This window comes from Mustela nivalis (genome assembly GCF_964662115.1).
Source record: "Mustela nivalis genome assembly, chromosome: 14".
Lineage (NCBI taxonomy): Eukaryota > Metazoa > Chordata > Mammalia > Carnivora > Mustelidae > Mustela > Mustela nivalis.
Genome location: NC_139033.1, coordinates 6746623 through 6766917, shown reverse-complemented (window position 1 = coordinate 6766917; position 20295 = coordinate 6746623). Strand labels below are relative to the sequence as shown.

General features: G+C 41.8%; 1 protein-coding gene across 2 annotated transcripts in view; it reads right to left on the bottom strand.

Annotated features, from left to right (window-relative positions):
• The window catches only part of FBXO21 (F-box protein 21), a 52518-nt gene that overhangs the window by 29367 nt on the left and 2856 nt on the right, over positions 1-20295 (bottom strand). For both annotated transcript variants that reach the window (XM_082698988.1, XM_082698987.1), the window contains exons 3-7: positions 19608-19702; positions 12562-12683; positions 9399-9545; positions 8957-9093; positions 7882-8018 (exon numbers count right to left, since the gene is read on the bottom strand). In XM_082698988.1, coding sequence (XP_082555114.1) covers positions 7882-8018; positions 8957-9093; positions 9399-9545; positions 12562-12683; positions 19608-19702 — 638 coding nt within the window. The remainder of the gene's footprint in view (positions 1-7881; positions 8019-8956; positions 9094-9398; positions 9546-12561; positions 12684-19607; positions 19703-20295) is intronic.

Genomic DNA, 20295 nt, shown 5'->3' with positions numbered 1-20295 from the left:
TACATGATTATATCAGACACAGAAAGGATATTTTGGGGAAAAAAACCCAATGCCCACTTTTTAATAAAACTGAAGCAAACTATAAATTTAGAAGGCAGCTCTGATAATCCCAATGGAAGAAAATACCCCAAACATCATGCTTGATGATGAAATTTTAAAAAGCATTCCACCTAGGGGCGCTTGGGTGGTTCAGTAGACTAAGCATCTGCCTTTGGCTCTGGTCATGATTCCAGGTCCTGGGACCGAGCCCTGCATCAGGCCCCCTGCTCAGCAGGTAGTCTGCTCTTCCTTCTCCCTCTGCTATTCCCCCTGCTTGTGCTCTCTTACTCTCTCAAATGAATATATAAAATCTTTTTTTTAAGCTTTTATTTATTTATTTGTCAGACAGCGAGCAAGCACAAGCAGGGGAACAGCACGCAGAGGGAAAAGCAGGATCCACGCCAGGCAAGGACCCCAATGAAGGGCTCAATCCCAGGACCCCGGGATCATGACTGGAGCCAAAGGCAGCCACTCAGGTACCCCTGAACGGGTAAAATCTTTTAAAATAAATAAGTAAAGAAAGGTATTCCACCTAAAGTCCTACCTAAGACAAGGGTACCCGCTATCACTGTTTCTACTCAACTTTGTGCAAGAGGATCCAGTCAGCACAGTAAGTACAAGAAACAGAAATGTACAAGGGCTAGAAAGAAAAGAAACAAAACTGTCATGATTCACGGACAATATGATGCTCTACACAGAAAACCCAAGAGTTGACAATGAGCTCTAATAATTTATTCAGCAAAGGGATTATCAGGGGCACCTGGGTGGCTCAGTGGGTTAAAGCCTCTGTCTTCGGCTCAGGTCATGGTCTCGGGGTCCTGGGATCGAGCCCCACATCGGGCTCTCTGCTTGGCAGGAGGCCTGCTTCCTCCTCCCTCTGCCTGCCTTTCTACCTGCTTGTGATCTCTGTCAAATAAATAAATAAATATCTTTAAAAAAGGGGGGGGGGATTATCAGATCTATCCCTAAATATCAATCATGTCCCTATACATCAACACTTAGTAAACGTAATTTTTAAAAACTACCATTTATAATAGCAACAAAAACTTTAAGGTTCTTTTTTTTTTTTTTTTTTAAAGATTTTATTTATTTATTTGACAGAGAGAAATCACAGGTAAGCAGAGAGACAGGCAGAGAGAGGAGGAAGCAGGCTTCTCGCGGAGCAGAGAGCCCGATGCGGGGCTCGATCCCAGGACCCTGGGATCATGACCTGAGCCGAAAGCAGAGGCTTTAACCCACTGAGCCACCCAGGCGCCCCCAAAAATTTAAGGTTCTTAATGAATAAAACTAGCAAAAAGCCAAAGAACTCCATGAAGAACACAATAAAATCTTTTTAAGGGGGCACCTGAATGACTCATTCAGTTGAGCGTCTAACCTGACTTCAACTCAGGTCATCTCAGGGTCATGAGACTGAGCTCTGCATTGGGCTCTGAGCTGAGCGTGAAGCCTGCTTACGATTCTCTTTCCCTCTCTCCCCCTTCCCTCTCTAAAAATAAGTAAGTAAGTAAGTAAATAAATAAATAAATAAAATCTTCTTGAAGACATTAAAGACCAATGTTTAGGGAGGTATCGTGTTCACAGACTCATTGGTCAAACACTGACGATACCGTTCATATTCGTCTATGACTCAGGATAAGCTCTGGTGCCTGTCAATATCCATATGGGCTTCTGAAGGAGTCTGGTAAATGGATTTTTTTCTTTCATTTATTTGAGAGAGAGACACAGTGACGGAGATAGTGTGAGAGAGAACAAGCAGGGAGGAGAGGTTGAAGCAAGCTCCCGCTGAGCAGGGAGCCCGATGCAGGGCTCGATCCCAGGATTCTGGGATCACGACTAGAGCCAAAGGCAGACGCTCAGCCAACTGAGCCACCCAGGCACCCCTGCTAAATGGATTCTAGAACTATAGAAGAGCAAAAAGCTAAGCATAGCCAAGGGAATTTTGAAGAACTCACTGGGGGTCTAACCAGCAGGTACTAGTTAATGACAGGGCTACAGTAAGTAGACTATATGGTTTTGGTGCCAGGACAGAGCAGAGACCAGATTAACAGGGAACATGGGTGGAAGTGAGGTGGAAGTGAGGACCTGGAGGGCCTGCAGCCCTGTGGTGTGCCCCCCACTACTCTCACCAGCTTCCTCTCTTTCCTGAGGACCCAGCCAGGAGGCTCAGTGTTTACTTCTGCCAGGTGCCTCGGGTGCTAACAAGTTACTTCACTGTTCAGCTGCATTGCTAGTGTGCATTTGCTGCAGCCTAAGGAAAAATGACAGTTACCACACACAACTGTACCCAGCAATAAGTTACTTTGGCAAATAACACGGTAATTAGTTTTAAATGCTTTATATCATGCAGAGATCCTTGGTGGATTATTACATGGCCATTTAAGAGCATTTATGAGGTATTTAGGGGAAATTGGTTGGGTTATTTAGGGAGAGAGAATGGGCTGAAAAAGCATACTTCCCATTTACAGTAACGGAAAATGGGTGTCTGTTATCCAAAAAAGAAGTCATACAACACATTTTTAGAAATAGATATTGGAAAAGAAAGGAAGCCCATACACACCATTTAAGGAAATATACGTATGTGATGAACTATAAAAATTTGCAGGGAAGTAAGAAAACTTCCAGATAACTGGTGGGGATCTCTGCAGAGCAGGGGGGAAGAAGGGGATAAGGAAGGATATCCAGAAGGTTCCAACCATACATGTTTTACTTCTTGAACGAGGTGCAGAAATAGAGATGAGTGGGGCACCCAGGGGACTCAGCTGGCTGAGCAGATGTCTGACGCCTGACTTTGGCTCAGGTCATGATCTCAGGGTCCTGGGATGGAGCCCCAAGTCAGGCTCCGTGCTGAGTGTGGAGTCTGCTTGAGGTTCTCTCTCTCCGTTGCCCTCCGCCCCTCCCCGAACTTATGCATGCATGCTTTCTAATAAATAAATCTTTAAAAAAATAAAAAACAAAAAAACCCCTTTCTTCTAGATAGGTCTCAGAATTCTACTAGGTGTGTAAAGCACTGGGTCATCTCAATCCTCCAAACCATTTGAAAAACACGTGCCCCATTTTCACAGAGTAAAAAACTGAGACTCAGAGGAAGCAGGTCTGAACCCTGCTCGACTTCAAAGCTCAGGTATTTTCTATTATTCCATTCACCAAAGGATATCACAGTCACCCAAAGAACAGGATATGATTAAATAATGTTTCTTTTTTCTCTAAATGGCACATTCAATGAGAAGATAGTTCTGCCTATTTGACGAACTGTTTCTTTCAGAAAAGCGAAGCAAGCCCCAGCCGGTAAGAAATCGAGCATTTGCTTTTGCACACGAGTGAGAATGTGGCCACGCGGTCCTTCCCTCCACCTCCCTTGTTGCCCTCCCCCCTCCCCCTCCGTTCTCTGAAGAGGAGGGAGGAGATTTTATGGAAGACCACAAAGTAAGACTTTCTTTAAGAACTCTTTGATCTAGATGGATTTCACAGATATATCAGAACATCTCATCCTAAAACGGCAGAATACACATTCTTTTCAAGTACACATGGGACATTCTCCAGAATATATCACGTACCAGGTCACAAATCAGGCCTCAACAAATACAAAAAGATTGAGATCATACCATACGTCTTTTCTGACCAACCACAAGAAAAAATGTGGAGAGACCACAAATATGTGGATATTAAACAACATGTTACTAAACAATGAATGGGTCAACCAAGAAATCAGAGAAGAAATTTAAAAATACATGGAAATAAATGAAAATGGAAACACAACTGTCCAAAACCTCTGGGTTGCAGCAAAGGTGGTCATTAGAGGGAAGTATATAGCAATACAGTTATACAATACATTAAAAGCAAGAAAAAATCTTAAACAATCCAACCTTACTCCTAAAGAAACTGGAAAAAGAACAAGAAATGAAACCTTAAGTCAGCAGAAGAAGGGAAATAAGAAAAGTAAATGATATAGAAAAACAAAACAAAACCCCAATAGAACAGATTAATGAAACCAAGTACCAGTTCTTTGAAAAATAAAATTGATAAACCTCTAGCCAGACTTATCAAAAAGCAAAGCGAAAGGACCCCAAAAAAATAAAATCACAAACGAGACAGGAGAAATAACCAACACCACAGAAATACGTCCAGTTATAGGAGAATAGTATGAAAAATTATGTCACCAAATCAGACAATCTGGAAGAAATGGATAAATTCCTAGAAACAAAGTACCAAAATAAACAGAAAGAAAAAGAAAATTTGAACAGAGCAATAACCAGCAAAGAAACTGAATCAGTAATAAAAATAAATCTCCCAACAAACAGAAGTCCAGGGCCAGATGGCTTCACAGGTAAATTCCACCAAACATTGAAAGAGAAGTTACTACCTACTATTCTTAAACTATTGCAAAAAACAGAAAAGAAAGGAAAACTTCCAAACTCCTTCTATGAGGCCAGCATTTCCTTTATTCCAAAACCAGATAAAAACTCCACTAAAAAAGAGAACTACAGGGGTACCTGGGTGGCTCCATCAGTTGAGCACCAGACTCGACTTTGGCTGCAGTCATGATCACACGGTTGTGAGACTGAGCCCTGAGTTGGGCTCCACACTCAGCACAGAGTCTGCCTGTCCTTCTCCCTCCCCTCTTGGCCCCCCTCACATTGGTGCATGCACGTGCACGCTCTCTCAAATAACTAAAATCTTAAAACAAAAACAAAAACAGAACTACAGGCCAATCAATATCCCTGATGAACATGGATGCAAAAATCCTCAACAAAATACTAGCAAACAGAATCCAACAACACATTAGGAGAATCACTCACCATAATCAAGTGGGGTTTATTCCTGGATTGCAAGGGTAGTTCAGTATTCACAATCAATCAACGTGATACACCATAGTAATAAAAGAACAGAACTAGATGATCACTTCAGCAGATGCAGAAAAAGCATTTGAGAAAGTACAGCATCCACTCATGATAAAAACACTCAACAAAGTAGGTTTAGAGGAAACATATCACAACATAATATAAAGGTCATATACAAAAAACCCCTATCTTCAGTGGGAAAAAACGGCGCTTTTCCTCTATGGTCAGGAATAAGACAAGGATGTCCACTCCCACCACTGTCAATTAACACAGTACCGAAGTCCTAGCTACTGCAATCAGACAACAAAAATAAAAGGCATCCAAAGAGGCAAGAAGTCAAACTCTCACCATCTGCAGATGACACAAGACTCTATATAGAAAACCCAAAAGATTCCACTAAATAAAGTCACAGGATACAAAATCCGCCTATAGATATCTGGTGCATTTACATACACCAAAAATGAAGCAGCAGAAAGAAAATTAAAAATCAATTTCATTCATAATTGCGCCAAAACAGTAGGATACCTAGGAATAAACCTAACCAAAGAAGTGAAAGACCTGTCCTCTGAAAACGATAAAGCACTGATGAAAGAAATCAAAGAAGACACAAAGAAATGAAAAGACATTCTGTGCAAGAATCCATTTGGCAAGAATCGCCAAAGTAGGGGCGCCTGGGTGGCTCAGTGGGTTAGGCCGCTGCCTCGGCTCAGGTCATGATCTCAGGGTCCTGGGATCGAGCCCCGCATCAGGCTCTCTGCTCAGCAGGGAGCCTGCTTCCTCCTCTCTCTCTCTGCCTGCCTCTCTGCCTGCTTGTCATCTCTCTCTGTCAAATAAATAAATAAAATCTTTAAAAAAAAAAAAAAAAAAAAAAGAATCGCCAAAGTAACCATGAAAAAGCAAAGCGAAGCTCGAGGCATCACAATTCCGGACTTCAAATATAGTATAAAGCCGTAGTATCTCCAAACAGCATGGTGCTGGCATCAAAACAGACACGTAGATCAATATAACAGAACAGAAAACCCAGAAATAAACCCACAATTACATGGTCAATTAAACTTTGATAAAGCAGGAAAATATCCAGTGAGGAAAGACAGTCTCTTCAACAAACAGTGTTGGGAAAACTGGACAGGAACACGCAAAAAATCAAACACAAAAATTCAAAATGGATGAAAGACCTAAATGTGAGACACAAAACCATTAAAATCCTAGCGAAAACAGGCTGTAACCTATTTACATCAACCACAGCAACTTCTTTTTAGATACGATTCCTGAGGCAAGGGAAACAAAAGCAAAAACACACTACTAGGATTTCATCAAAATAAAAAGCTTCGGCATAGTGAAGGAAACAACAAAACCAAAAAACAACCTATGGGACGGGAAAAGATACTTGTAAATGACAAATCTGATAAAGGGGTTAAGATCCTAAACCTACAAAGAACTTATACTGGGGCACCTGGCTGGCTCAGGGAAGTGTGCGACTCTTGATCTTGGGGTTGTGAGTTTGAGCCCCTCATTGGGTATAGAGATTATTAAATACAAAAACAAACAAACCAACAAAACCTTAAAAAACTCAGCACCCAAGAAACAAATGATCCAGCTACAGGATGGGCAGAAGCCACAAATAGATGCATTCCCAAAGAAGACATCCAGATGGCCAACAGACACATGACAAGATGCTTAGTATCACTCATTACCAGGAAATGCAAATCAAACCTATAACGAGCTATCACTTCACACCTGTCAGAATGGCTAAACTCAGTAACATAGGAAACTACACGTATTGGTGAGGATGTGGAAAAAGGGGAAACCCTCTTGCACTGTTGGTGGGAATGCAAACTGGTACCACTGAGGGAAACAATATGGAGGTTCCTCAAAAAATTATAAATAGAACTGACTTATGACTCAGCAACTGCATTAGTACAAAATTAGTACAAAAATACTAATTCAAAGGGATATGTGCCGTCTGATGTTTACAGCAGCTTTATCTACAACAGCCAAACTGTGGAAACAGCCCAAGTGTCCATCAACAGATAAGTGGAGAAAGAAGTGGTATACTTATTCACAATGGAATATTACTCAGCCATCAAAAAGAATGCAATCCTGCCACTTGCAACAATACTGATGGACCTAGAGAATATAAGACTAAGCAAAGTAAGTCAGTCAGAAAAAGACAAATACCATACGATTTCACTCATATGTCAAATTTAACAAACAGAAGAGCAAAGGGGGAGAAAAAGGAGGTGCAAACCAAGAAACAGACTATTAACTACAGAGAACAATCTCATGGTTACCAGAGGGGAGGCAGGTGGGGTGTGGTAGGAAGGGTGAAATAGGTGATGGGGATTAAGGCTTATGGTGATGAGCTCTGGATATTCTACAGGAAGTGCCAAATCCCCTGAAACTAACAGTACGCTGTATGTGAACTAACTGGGATTTAAGTAAAAACGATTAAAAAAATAAATAAATAAAAAGCAACATTCCTTAAAACAAAACAAAAACCTCTTTGATCTGTTGTGCTTTGTAACGAGGGACTTGGAGATCCACCTGAAATGCCGAACTCCTAGTCCTACTCTTTTTTTTTTTAAGATTTTATTTATTTATTTGACAGACAGATCACAAGTAGGCAGAGAGCCAGGCAGAGAGAGAGGGAAGCAGGCTCACTGCTGAGCAGAGAGCCCGATGTGGGGCTCGATCCCAGGACCCTGGGATCATGACCTGAGCTCAAGGCAGAAGCTTTAACCCACTGAGCCACCCAGGCGCCCTCTAGTCCTACTCTTTATACATACTTTGAGAGACTTGTAAATTCATATGCAGCTTTAAGAAATAATACAGAAAGATCCAGAGTGCCCTTCTCCCAGAATCAGAGTCCTGACACGGATGGCCAAGGATCGGACAGCTGGCCCATCCCCGTGCTCTGGTGAACCTCTGTTCAGTTCCTGCGCTTCCTCTCACCACCAAGGGAGTGAATCCTAAGGCCCAGTCGCGACGTGGCCTAGTGACTCACCCTTCTGCACCTTGGCACCACCTTAACAAGAAGTGACTGGGGAAGTTGACAGGCTCCAGTGGGACCCCCAACTGCCGGGCAATTGTCAAGTAGAGCAGGGACATGCTGATCGGGATTCCTGTTCTGCGAATCAAAACCTAAAGGAGAAAAAAAATCCTTCAGCTTCATGGAAAGGAATCGCACCTCATCGCTCCTACCATGTAAGTGCTACGGGGCACCCGCTGTGCACTGGGAATGACACTAGGTTTTCGTGGCTTAAGTGGAGGAATATTTGATTTATTTAGATAAGGGGTCTGCAAACTGCAGTCTGTGGGCCAGATCTACTCCACTGCCTGTTTTTGTATGGGGCCTGCATAAGAAGAGTGTCAACACTTTAGTATTTAAAAAAAACAGCCAAAAGAATACTATTCCGTGACACATAAAAATTACATGAAATTCAAATCTCCGTATCCGTACAGGAAGTTTCAAAGGAACACAGCCACACTCGTTTGTTTTTGCGTTGTCCATGCCTCCTTTCAACTCCAGCAGCAGATCTGGGCATTGAGGACACACGGCATATGGCCTGCAGAGCCAAAACCTCTGACCCTTGACAGAGAAAGTTTGCAGATCTGGGATTTAGGGGGTCTGTCTTCCAAAAAGAATAAAAGGCCATTCCAAGGAAAGAAAAAAAATTAGGGTAGCACAGAGGGCAAAAGAATAGATTTGAGAACGGTGCCGAGGACAAAGGACATAAAAACTAAATATCAATGATACAGCCGGCCAAGTTTCTTCTGACCCTTTGAAAGGCCAGTGCAGAAAAAAGACCTGATTAGTTTTAACAGTTTTGTGTTTGTAAGACACAAACTGACCAAAGTCAGAGAAATACCTATTTCCAGACAGAAAATGATCTCAAGGGTTTTCACACAGAGTTAAGGAATAAAAATCCAGAGCAATATCCTGATGGTAGAGGCAAAAATGAGTTTCCCTGGGCACTGAGAGATGAAAAGACAATGCATTTGCCCTCAAAGATGACACAATTGGTCAGAAATGAGCTGAAAAAATATGTATTGTTCTGTTTTAATTCACCCACATTTACCTGGTGCATGTACAAGTTGAGGGCATTATAGTAATCCATACGGTTCCCCTTAAACTTGAGCTGGTCGTAAAGGACATAGTTCATGGCATCCAACACCTGGCTCTGGAGTTCTATCTCCATTATCATGGAGGATTCGCCTGAAACACAAAGATCTACTCTGAGGACACAAGTACTCCCCAAGGTGTGACCATCGCCCCAAACAACCCGCACCACGAAGACACTAGCAGTGTCCCAACAGGACCCAGCAGGTACTGCCGGTCCAGGGTGGAGAAATGAGTATGAACTCAGAAGTCTTTTCGCATCTCCCGGTGAGCACGTGGTAGCCTCACTAACTGCTTTTCTGGTGACGTCAGAGCAACACCCCGCAGAGCTTCTCAAATCAACCAATCGCTCTGCAGGGTTCTCTTTTGCAAATATGGCTGGATCGAAAGCAATTCCACACCTGCCTTGAAGGCCAAGCTGGGGTGCCGGCTGTTGATGCCCCGGAGGGTTTTGCAAACGAGCTCCACGATGCTGTCAATCTGGGCCTGGATATCTTTGAGGCTGATGTCCGAGAGAGGATTGCAGTACTGGTCAATATATACAGCACCTGAAAATGAACAGGAATTACTGAATAAGCTATCTGTACCCTTTCCCTCGCAGTTGCTCATTCAGCCCAGACACCGAGGGCCACAGTTCTTTGCATCATCTTCCCAGGTAAGCTTCATTTGTGGAGGACAGACCTTACTGCTAGTACACGGAGAAGGAGTCACATTCTCACGACAAAGGAATTTAAACACTTTATTTTTAAAAAATAAACCAGGGGCGCCTGGGTGGCTCAGTGGGTTAAAGCCTCTGCCTTCAGCTCAGGTCGTGATCCCAGGGTCCTGGGATCGAGTCCTGCATCGGGCTCTCTGCTCAGCAGGGAGCCTGCTTCCCTTCCTCTCTCTGCCTCTCTCTGCCTGCCTCTCTGCCTACTTGTGATCTCTCTCTCTTTCTCTGTGTCAAATAAATAAATAAAATCTTTTAAAATAAATAAATAAACCAAATCCTCTCTCAAAGGTTAGGGACTCAAAAATGGGCATGAGACAAATCATGTTCCCATATTCTATTACAAAGAAAAATAAACGCTATAAAGGAGCTCATTCCAGGAAGTCTGACAAGTAAAGACAATCACTTTACTTGGCTCGATGGCTAAGTGTCTGCCTTTGGCTCGGGTCACAATCTTGGGGTCGTGGGATCAAGCCCCGCGTCAGACTCCCAGCTCAGCAGGGAATCTGCATCTCCCTCTCCCTTTGCCTCTCCCCCTGCTTGTGCGCTCTCTCTCCCTCTTTCTCTCTCAAATGAATAAATAAAATCTTTTAAAAAATTTAAAAAGTTGAAACCCTCAATGAGGGATTTCTACAATTTGTACCCCTCAAAGATGAGACAGTGAATGAACTTTGGAGAGGAAACAGTACTTTCAAATCAGAGAAATACTGACACTCAGCCAACCTGCTGCTGAAGACTCAGACAAAGTAGACCAGAGACATAGTCTCTGGAATCCAGCTTGGTTCTCTACTGCCTTAGGCAATTTTCTAACCAGATGCCAAAGGGCTAACTTGATTATTTGGTTATAAGACCTTTTCACTTGAGAAGCTGCAGTTATGACTTTTTCTTTTTGGAGTCATTTTAAATTAAAGAGGTCAGGTTCTTGATCCCCTACTTATACTGCAAGGAGCTGAAAGCAGGCATCAAGAGAGCCAGTCCCAGTTTTGCCCCTTAGCTAGTCACAGACTCCTGGGATTTCTTGGGATGGTTTCCTCACCTGATGAAGTCCAATCCATCCTGATGCTATGATTTCTAGACTGCATTAGTCCTATCAGATTATTCTTGTTAGTCTCCATGGATCAAAACCCTGGAGCTGACTTCCACTTGCTCAACAACCTTCAGTGGCTACCCAGTGCCTGTAGCACTGATCTGGATGAGTCAGTGAAAATTGTACTATTACTTTATATTTGGAAGATGAAAAAGAAGTCAGTCTTCATAAATAAGCTACAGAAAACAAAGCCTGTCAAATCATTCCTCACTGGAAAAAAACAGATAAGGGTGATTCTCCACTCCAAGACACACAGGAGAAGATTCCGGGGTGGTGAGGCTGTTGGAGTTTAATCAACTGAAACAGATTTTTCACTTCCCTCTGGATGATGAGACTTTTACAGCATCAAGAAGAACCTGCACTAGGCAATGTGGAGTACACAGTGATCAGAATCATGTTAAGGTCAAGGGACACAAGAAACTTCATGATGAGCTGGAGAACAAATAACCCAAACTGTGCCGTGGTTTACTAGTCAGTGCTAGGGCACGCAAGCCTCCTGAGGCGAGTAAATCTGCAAGCGTTGCAGTAATCAGCAGAAAAGCAATGGAAATTAAATCTGAACTGTACTTCTGCAGTCAAGCAGGATTTAAGAGGGAATTCTAAGAAAAATGAAAATACCACTAATGAAGATAAGAAGCCAGGAGGGGAGGACAATGATCCGGCTGGAGAAAAGGGGGTGTCCTGGAGAGTAACAGGCAAAGGTTTGGGCTTTGGCGGGGTTTGGGGGAGGGATCCCAGATTATGGCAGTCACTAAAAAGCAGGCAGAGTTAATTTTAAAAAAAAGGCCAAGTTTCAGGTAGGACCGGCGCTAGGTCTCAGCGGCCTTGAGGCTCAGGAAAGCAAGTGCTGCTTAGAAAGCGGCTGCTGGGAGAGGCGGTGACAGCCCACACGACCACAGGAATAAAATGGGGACACAACCATGCCAGCACTGGAAAGGAAGAAAACTGAAGAACAGGGTAAGTCACAGGGAGGAGGGAATGAAAGTGAATGAACAGGGGCGCCTGGGTGGCTCAGTGGGTTAAAGCCTCTGCCTTCAGCTCAGGTCATGATCCCAGGGTCCTGGGATCGAGCCCCACATCCGGCTCTCTGCTCAGCAGGGAGCCTGCTTCCTCCTCTCTCTCTCTGCCTGCCTCTCTGCCTACTTGTGATCTCTGTCTGTCAAATAAATAAATAAAATCTTAAAGAAAAAAAGTGAATGAACAGTCCTATCTGTACTTCATAACTGTAATTTATGGCAGGGCTTATGCAATACGCTAGGAATTTAAATTAGTTTAAAAAAATGAAGTCACATTTTGTTCTTGTCTGACTTAGCAGGAACGAAGTTATTCTGTTCGTCATGTCTGTCCACTCGACTTCTTTCTCCTCACTTCTTGTCATGGACATGCAGACTCACTGATGCACAAGAACACTGGGTCCTCATTCAGCTCCAACCAGGGAGGGGAGCTGAAGGGATCTGCCCGAGGTCACACAGAGACAAAACTGGACAAATTTATTTCTGATTTGGAAATGATGCTTCAAAGCTCAGAAAAAGGGAATTTAACCTCATTAGCTCAGTTATCAGCCTCATGCTTTGAACCGACGGTATATCTTTAGAAAGCACTGTCTCTTTAGCTGACAGCCAAACACTGGCAAAATCTTAGCTCTGCGGTTAGCAGTTCTGCCTGTCTAACTGATCAGACTGTAAAATCCCGCCCTCAAGGATGGTCTCCACTACTGTACTGAGCGACAACTCAGCTGCTAGTTAGAAGATCTCTGTCAGAGCCTCACCTTCAAGATACGATTCATAGTCATCAGGCTGCTGAAGAAATGCCTTAAGGTTATTCAAAATTTTCTGTTGGCGTAGGTAGTAGAGAATTTTTTTAGCGTAGTATTTCCAGGTCAAAGCTTTTCTGGAAGACAAACAAAAATAAGTCAATGAGAATCAAGATACTAACACCTTGATTACCTTAATTTTTATTTCACACTGATCACAGGATGTAAAGAGCCTACTTAACAAGAATACTGTAATTGCTTCGTGACCGCACAGCACTTGTTATCATGGAGGCAGACAGCACAATTTACGACTTTGCATCTGTCACTAACACTAGATTATTCGTGCTGAAATCTAAGAAACACTGACCTGTTCGGCTTCAGATTGACTAAAAAGAAATCCAGGAGAGACCGGAAAGCCGGGGCAGCTGGCTGAGGCTCACGAACCGGGGTGAGGTATCTGGAATCCTTTGCTGGCCCCTGGGCACCTGCCTTAGGGAACTCAGGCCTTGGGCTAATGCTTTTCTCTTTCTATGCTTATTCCATGGTGATCTCATCCCATCTCCCGGTTTCAAGTATTATTTCCATTATTTTCCAAATTACTATTTCCACTATTATTTCCAGCCCTCAGTTTATTTTCCAGTATGCATTTCTGCTCTAAACTCCAGATCTGTATAACCGACTGCTACTCCACAACCCCACCTGGGTGTCTGGTGAACTCCTTACGCATGCGTCCCCTCCCAGTCACCCCCCCTCAGGTAAAGGTAATCTGCCATTGCAATTAGGCTAAAAGCCTTGTAGACCTCCTGGCCTCCTTGCTCGCTTGCTCTCAGAGGCCACATCTAACCCATCCACCTGTGCTAATCGATCTATCTTCAAAGTCTACCAGACATGTGAACACTTCTCAATCACTCATCTAAGTCCCCAACATCTTCTGTCTGCGTTATAAAAGCACCTGAACTGAGCTCTCAGCTTCAAACCTGCCCCTTCACAGTCTCCCCTCCACACGGCGGTCGAAATGCCTCGCTGAGCATGCTAAGTCACAGCATGGGTTTTCCACTTTGCTCAAGGTAAAAGCCCCAGTCCTAACGATGACCTAAGAGGTCCTTTAAACTCTCCCCTCATGGCCCCTCTGACCTCAATTCCTGCTCTTCCCTGCCTCCTCCAGGCCTCTGGCCACACCGCTTCCCTGTCGTTCCTTCACTGCGCCTGGTGGTGCTCACTTCAGGCCTCAGCACTCTCAGCTCCTCGACGACAACATTCCTTCCCTGGGGATCTGCACTCTGCACCCTCGCCTCCTTTCAGGGTTTCATTCAAATGTCATCTCAAGTTAGGTCTTCTCCTCTCACCACCAAGCCAAACACCCCTCCTTGATTAGTATTTGTTTACAGCAATTCGAATCTTCTAATGTAATCAATCATCTTAAGTTGGTTAGTGACGATCTCCCCCACTAAGAATGGAAGCCCAATGAAGACAGGGCTTTTTGTGTTGTTCACTAGTGTATTCTCAGTGCCTGAGAGAGAGCCTGGTACACAGCAGATGCTTAATACTTGCTAAGTAAATGAAATGCGTCACCAGATATTCCAAATGCACACATGGATCATGGGAAATAGGAGGGAGACTGATTAGTTTATCAGTGTGGCTTCAGAAATACAGAACTCTCTGGAGCGCCTTGGTTGCTTAGTCGGTTAAGCAACTGCCTTCAGCTCGGGGCATGATCTCCAGGTCCCGGGATCAAGACCCACACTGGGCTTCCTGCTCAGTGGGGAGCCTGCTTCTTCTCCCTCTGTGCTGCCCCTCTTCCCCACCCTGCTTGTGCTTTCTCTCTGGCTCACTTTCAAAAAAAAGAAATCTTTAAAAAAAAAAGAAAGAAAGAAAGAAAAGAAAGACAGAACTCTTACTCTTCGGTTAGTAAATGAAAATCAGAAGAGCTAGGTTCTACTAGCTTTTAACCTTTGAGTTGTAAGGTATGCCAATCTAGAAAACTGCATGAAACAAACAAACAGCTTCATGAATTAAGCTCAATGCATGATAAGACAAACATCCTCATATCCACCCATCAGGCTAAGAAACAACTTTGCAGACCCCCCAGAGCCCTCCAGGGCCCTCTCTCCCATCTACAGCCATCACAACCCACACCTCCATGCTCACGATTGCCTCACCAAACGTATATCCCCGAACACTCTAAGTCTAGCCCATTTTGAGGTCATTCAAGTCTCTTAATGCATGGGATTCCCCTCCATCTTTTCTTTCCCTTGCACTTGATTTGTTGAAGAAACCTGGTTGTGTGACCTGCAGTTTCCCACAGTCTGGAATTGGTTGATTGCTTCCACAAGGTATGGTTTCACATGTTCTTCTGTCTTCTGAATTTCCTGTAAATTGGATGTAGATGCTTGATCAGATTCAGATTCCATTTATTTGGCAAGACTACTTCACAGGTGGTAGTGAAGTCCTTCCATCAGGAGGCAATCATGCCTTGGCTGGCCCTTTCGGTGATGTTAGCAGCCACTGCTCCTCAATGCCCAGGTCCATTAATTCATTAGAAGTTGCAAAGTGGTGATATTCTAATTCCACCATCCTTTCTTCATTTATTAGCTGGAGCATTTCTATAAGGAATAATTTCCACTCATCTACTATTTGATTCCCCCAATGGCACAGTATTTAGGAAAGGCAGGATAAACGCTCGTGTCTTTCCTTTTGTTTTTCAAAATAATTTGGATTCTTATTATCCTCCAAAGGTGAACAATCAGTTGTTCCTGAGTATTATTATGAACTAACAGAGCTATACACAGTTGGTGTGATCCAACCCATCCCAGTTATTATTCACTCTGCTGCTCAAATCACATCTCTAGCCAATGGAAGCCTCTCCATGTTGGCCCCTGAACACTTAAAACATGAAATATTGGTACTTCTACTGATATCTGGTTCCAGACTTCCAAGATGCTCCAGTCTCATCTTTTTACAATGACCTGGAATCAGACCTAGAATCAGCCCTTTCCCCAAAACCATGGCTTCTTTTGATGGGAAAGGGTGTATCAAGATTGTCTTCTGGGTACTAGGGATCATCATTTCTACTGGATTGGTTATTGTTTCTAGACCTTTCCAACAGACAGACATAATAAATCTAGTGTATCTATATGTGTGTATCCACATACACACCCCTACATATTTTTAACCATATCTCGGGGATTCATACCGACACTTCTAAATCAAATTCAGAACTAAACATCTTCTGTTTTGTGTCTCTAACTTTTTTTCTTGCAGGAATATCCAACTTCTCCAGAACACCAGAGATGAATTAGAATACTACCTAGGTACTCGTTTGCTTTATTCCACATCTCAGAAGCAAACACATGCCCAGCCTCAGAATAACAAGATCAGTATTTTCATCACCTTGATGAGTACTAAAAACAGCTAAATATTTGTTTCCATTCTCCCCTATTCTCTGCTCATTTCTTTAACAACTGTCCTAGATCTATACTGGAAACGCTTATGACCATTACATACAATACTTTCGACCCTATTAACTAAGCAAATACATATTTAATGCTCACCATTAGTCCTTGTGCCAGTGTCCCTCTGGTTGTTTTGCTTGTTTGAAGCTCATTTTCTACCACATTTCTCCTGAAGGACTCAAAAGTCCCCAAGTCCCCGCAAGCTGGTTAAGTTTGTCTGTAGCCTTTATACTTGAAGTCAGTTTGGCTGGATATAAAAATCCTTGGCTGACATTTCTGATCCTTCAGCATCTTAAATACATTACTCTTTTTTCCTCTGACACAGTGCAATTGTTGAGAAGTTTGATGATACTCTCATTCTTTTAACCTTGTAAGTGACTTCGTTTTTTTTTTTTTTTGGTTGGCTGCCCAAAAGACTTTCTGTCTTTAAAATCCAGTAGGTTTACTGAAATATGTCTCAGTGATGGTCACTCTGGGTCATTTTCTCAGGCACAGCATATGCCATTTTTAATAGGTTGTTTCAAATCTTTATTGTAGATGCACTCTTTTTAAAGATCACAAAGAACACCATAAATGCAAATTGTTTTCAAATATTGAGATTGGTGCTTCAGCATTTATGGAAAACTATCCTTCCTTCCGATGCTTTCCATATTTGCACAATAAGCACTTGCCAGGAATGAATACAAACACGGTCCTTCAACAAAACCAGCATCCGAAAATATTTTAAAATGTGAGTATTCCTTTTTATTTAAAAATAACAATTTTAGGCTCAAAATATGTGTCAGGCCAAGAGGTAACATGTCTATGACACTCACTTCTAAAAAGATAGTAACTGTGTTTTTTAGCTGGCTGCACATGTTTAGTCATGTTTACCAGTCTGCTAAGTAAAAAAGTCAGTATTTCGTTGTTATTTAAGATTTCCTTGCAGAGTGAATTTAAAGATCTACAGGATTCTCAGCCCTTTGGATCTGCTCTTCTGTGAATGTCCTCCTCTTTTGTACCTTTTTCAATTTCTTCTTAGAAATTTTAAGAATTTGGGACACCTGCATGGCTCAGTCATTAAGCGTCTGGCTTCGGCTCAGGTCATGATCCCGGGGTCCTGAGATTCAGTGCCACATCGGCTCCCTGCTCAGCAGGAAGCCTGCTTCTCCCTCTCCCACTTCCCCTGCTTGTATTCCCTCTCTTGCTCTTTCTCTGTCAAATGAATAAATAAAATCTTAAAAAAAAAAAAAAGAAAGAAAGAAATTTTAAGAATTCTACTGACTTCTTTATGGTTTCTTTGGTCAAAAGAAGTTTATTTTTTATTGCAAAACTCTCTGTCTAGGGGTGCATGGGTGGCTCAGTCGTTAAGCATCTGCTTTGGGCTCAGGTCATGATCCCAGGGTCCTGGGATCGAGCCCTGCATCAGGCTCTCTGCTCTACAGGAAGCCTGTTCTTCCTCTCCCACTCCCCCTTCTTGTGTTCCCTCTCTTGCTGTGTCTCTGTCAAAAAAAATTTTAAATCTTAAGAAAAAAACAAAAAACCCTGTCTATATTCTTGTATTGTTTCTGTATCATTGGTCTTAGTTAAGTAGGTCTCCCTAGATTAGACACAAAGTTTGCTATTTTATTGAGGGATTTTCATGGTGATAATTTTTAAATTTAAGTTATTTAATCTTCTGGAACTTAATTTTTGTATATGATAGCAGTTTTACTTTCTTCTAGATGAATATTCAGTTACTTCCAATAACAATCACTAAATATGGCACCTTTTCCCCTCTGCCTTTAAATATATTAAATTATGTTCTATGCTGGAACACGTTTTTGAATTCTTCTTTGTCACTGATGTAGCTCTCAACTTCTAATTAAACACTGTTTTGGTTATAGCGAGCTTCATCTATGTCCTATTACCTAGTGATGCAAAATTTACAATGTGATTATTTAAAAAATTTTTTTCCGACTTGTCTAGTGAATTTATTCTTCTCAGCATATCATCCAATTAAAACAAAAAAACTCTTTTTGGATCCTAATTGGAATGGCACCAGGGTTATGTGTTAATTTTAGAAGAACTGACATTTTTGTAACGGTATGTCTCCCCAGTCAAGGGCATGCTATCTTTTATGATTTTCATAACATTCTATAGTCTGACCTTGGACATTCATTCCCAGGAGCCTATTACTTAGAAATTAGACCACAAAACCCAATATCCTCCACAATAACATAAGATGGAGAAGAAAGTGGTTGGTCATCAACAGTAGGATAGTTAAATAAGTTACAGTGTGTACTGTAAAATAGTATATAGCCATTAATAAAGTGAATTTGACGTTTTATCAGTTGATTAGGTTTCCACAAGGTAATGCTGAATTTAAAAAAAAAACGATACAGAAAAGCACCTATTTTATGATCACAATTCTGTGAAATAAATCATCTCCCTCCATTCCCATATATACTGATGTGTATGAGCACGTCAGAACATAGGCTAAGCTGTCCTCAGTAACTACAGGGGTGGGACAGGGAAAGCCAATGCAAATGCAGGGAGTGGGGAGGAAGAGAGAAACAACGTAAGCAAGAAAAAACAAAGTCTGCACTCAACATCAAATCAAAACTAAAACAACCAATAAACTTAATATATTTGACACTACGTTTATGTATTTGAAAGTATACTCATATATATGTAAAAAAGACAGGTCAGCTTTTATTTTTAAGGCTGCACAATACTGACTATTAGATCATACTCCAATTCATTTATAGATAAACCAAAATAGAAACGGAAAAATGACCTCTGCATCTGAACTCATCCAAGGCCTAGAATAGTGGCACATCTTACCTCTCCCCTACAGTTGTTCCACTGATAGATAGCTCTCTCTCTTAAACCCCTTTAAAAAGAACAAGGAAAATATCCTACAACTTGTTTGTGAGATACTGCACAGTAAGCTCTAAGGGAGATGCTAAGCTAGCCTTCTTATCTTCTATCACTAATAGTTTCCAGAACTTTCAGAGCAGAAAATCTTTTTCATAGGTATGTCAAACTGGAAGCCAGGTCATCTTTTAGATAAATTGGAAAATAACCTTCGCAGCAGAAAATATGAGACATAAAAAATTTTAAACAACAAACAAAAGATGGTGGATTCTTCTTGATCAGAAGAGAGAGAGGTTCAATCAGATGCCAACAATGTTCATGGCCAAAGTAAGATTATTTCTTAATGAAATTCAGAAATCATAAAAAAAAAAATCCTCCATTAAATTAAAACATGCCTAATTAATTTTAAAAAATCCGTAACAGACAAATTTGGTGATGGGAGGTGGAGAGATCATAAAGGAAGGGTAGTTTATATTACTAAATGACATAATAGATATGAGTGCCGAGCACAGTATTTACCCCATAGCAGGAATAAACACGAATTCTCTTTTCCTTCCAAAAGGATTTTTGTAAGGTTTCTTTAAACATCAATTGTCTCAGTGTATTAACATTATTTATACAGAACTTTTTAAAAAAATATAACTATAGCAAGACATGAAATATTTGGAAAACATATCCCAGGGTTCAGCCACATATAAATTACAGCAGTTAATTCTGGGCATTATTAGAATGAACAAACAAAAAACAATCCCTGCTAAAACCATGACTTACCTTCCTTCCATATTTAGGATGCACACCAATTCATCCTCAAAAAATATCTCGGGTCCCTCAAGATTCTCAATGTCACTAAAACCGTTACAAGGGACCTATGAAGGAGACACATACAAACAGGCCTCAATAACAGGCAATGAATAATCTGTCACTCTCACACACAATTCTGAGTTGCAAACAGAGATGCTCAAGTGCGTGGAAGCAGTAACAGCTGTCCTACACTAGCCTGCACCACCCACCATGGGTGGAAAGTAACATGGGGAGTAACAATAATTTGTTCAGCTCTTACTGCCAGTTGTAAATTAATTATATTTTCATGGTCTGGAATTTCTGAAATTACTCAGAGTACTAATGTGAGAAAAGCCAGCTCTGAAACAAGGATTAGAAATACAAAATATCATAATTTACAACAGTGATTTCATGCAATTTATGTTGTACTCAAGCTGGAGCAAAGGGCCAGAGAGAAGCCTAGTACCTTGGGCAATTCACTTAACCCACTGGGCCTGTTTTCTGCGAGGTAAATTAAGGTGGTGGTACCAGTGAGCTTTAAAATTCTATTACTTCTCCCATTTTGTTTGAAAGTAGGCAGGAAATTTCATATAAACCTGTGTGCACGCAAGAATTTAAGGGTCCTGAGCCAAAGTAATCATCCGCCCACAGATCAATCTTAAGTCTATTCCTGCTATGT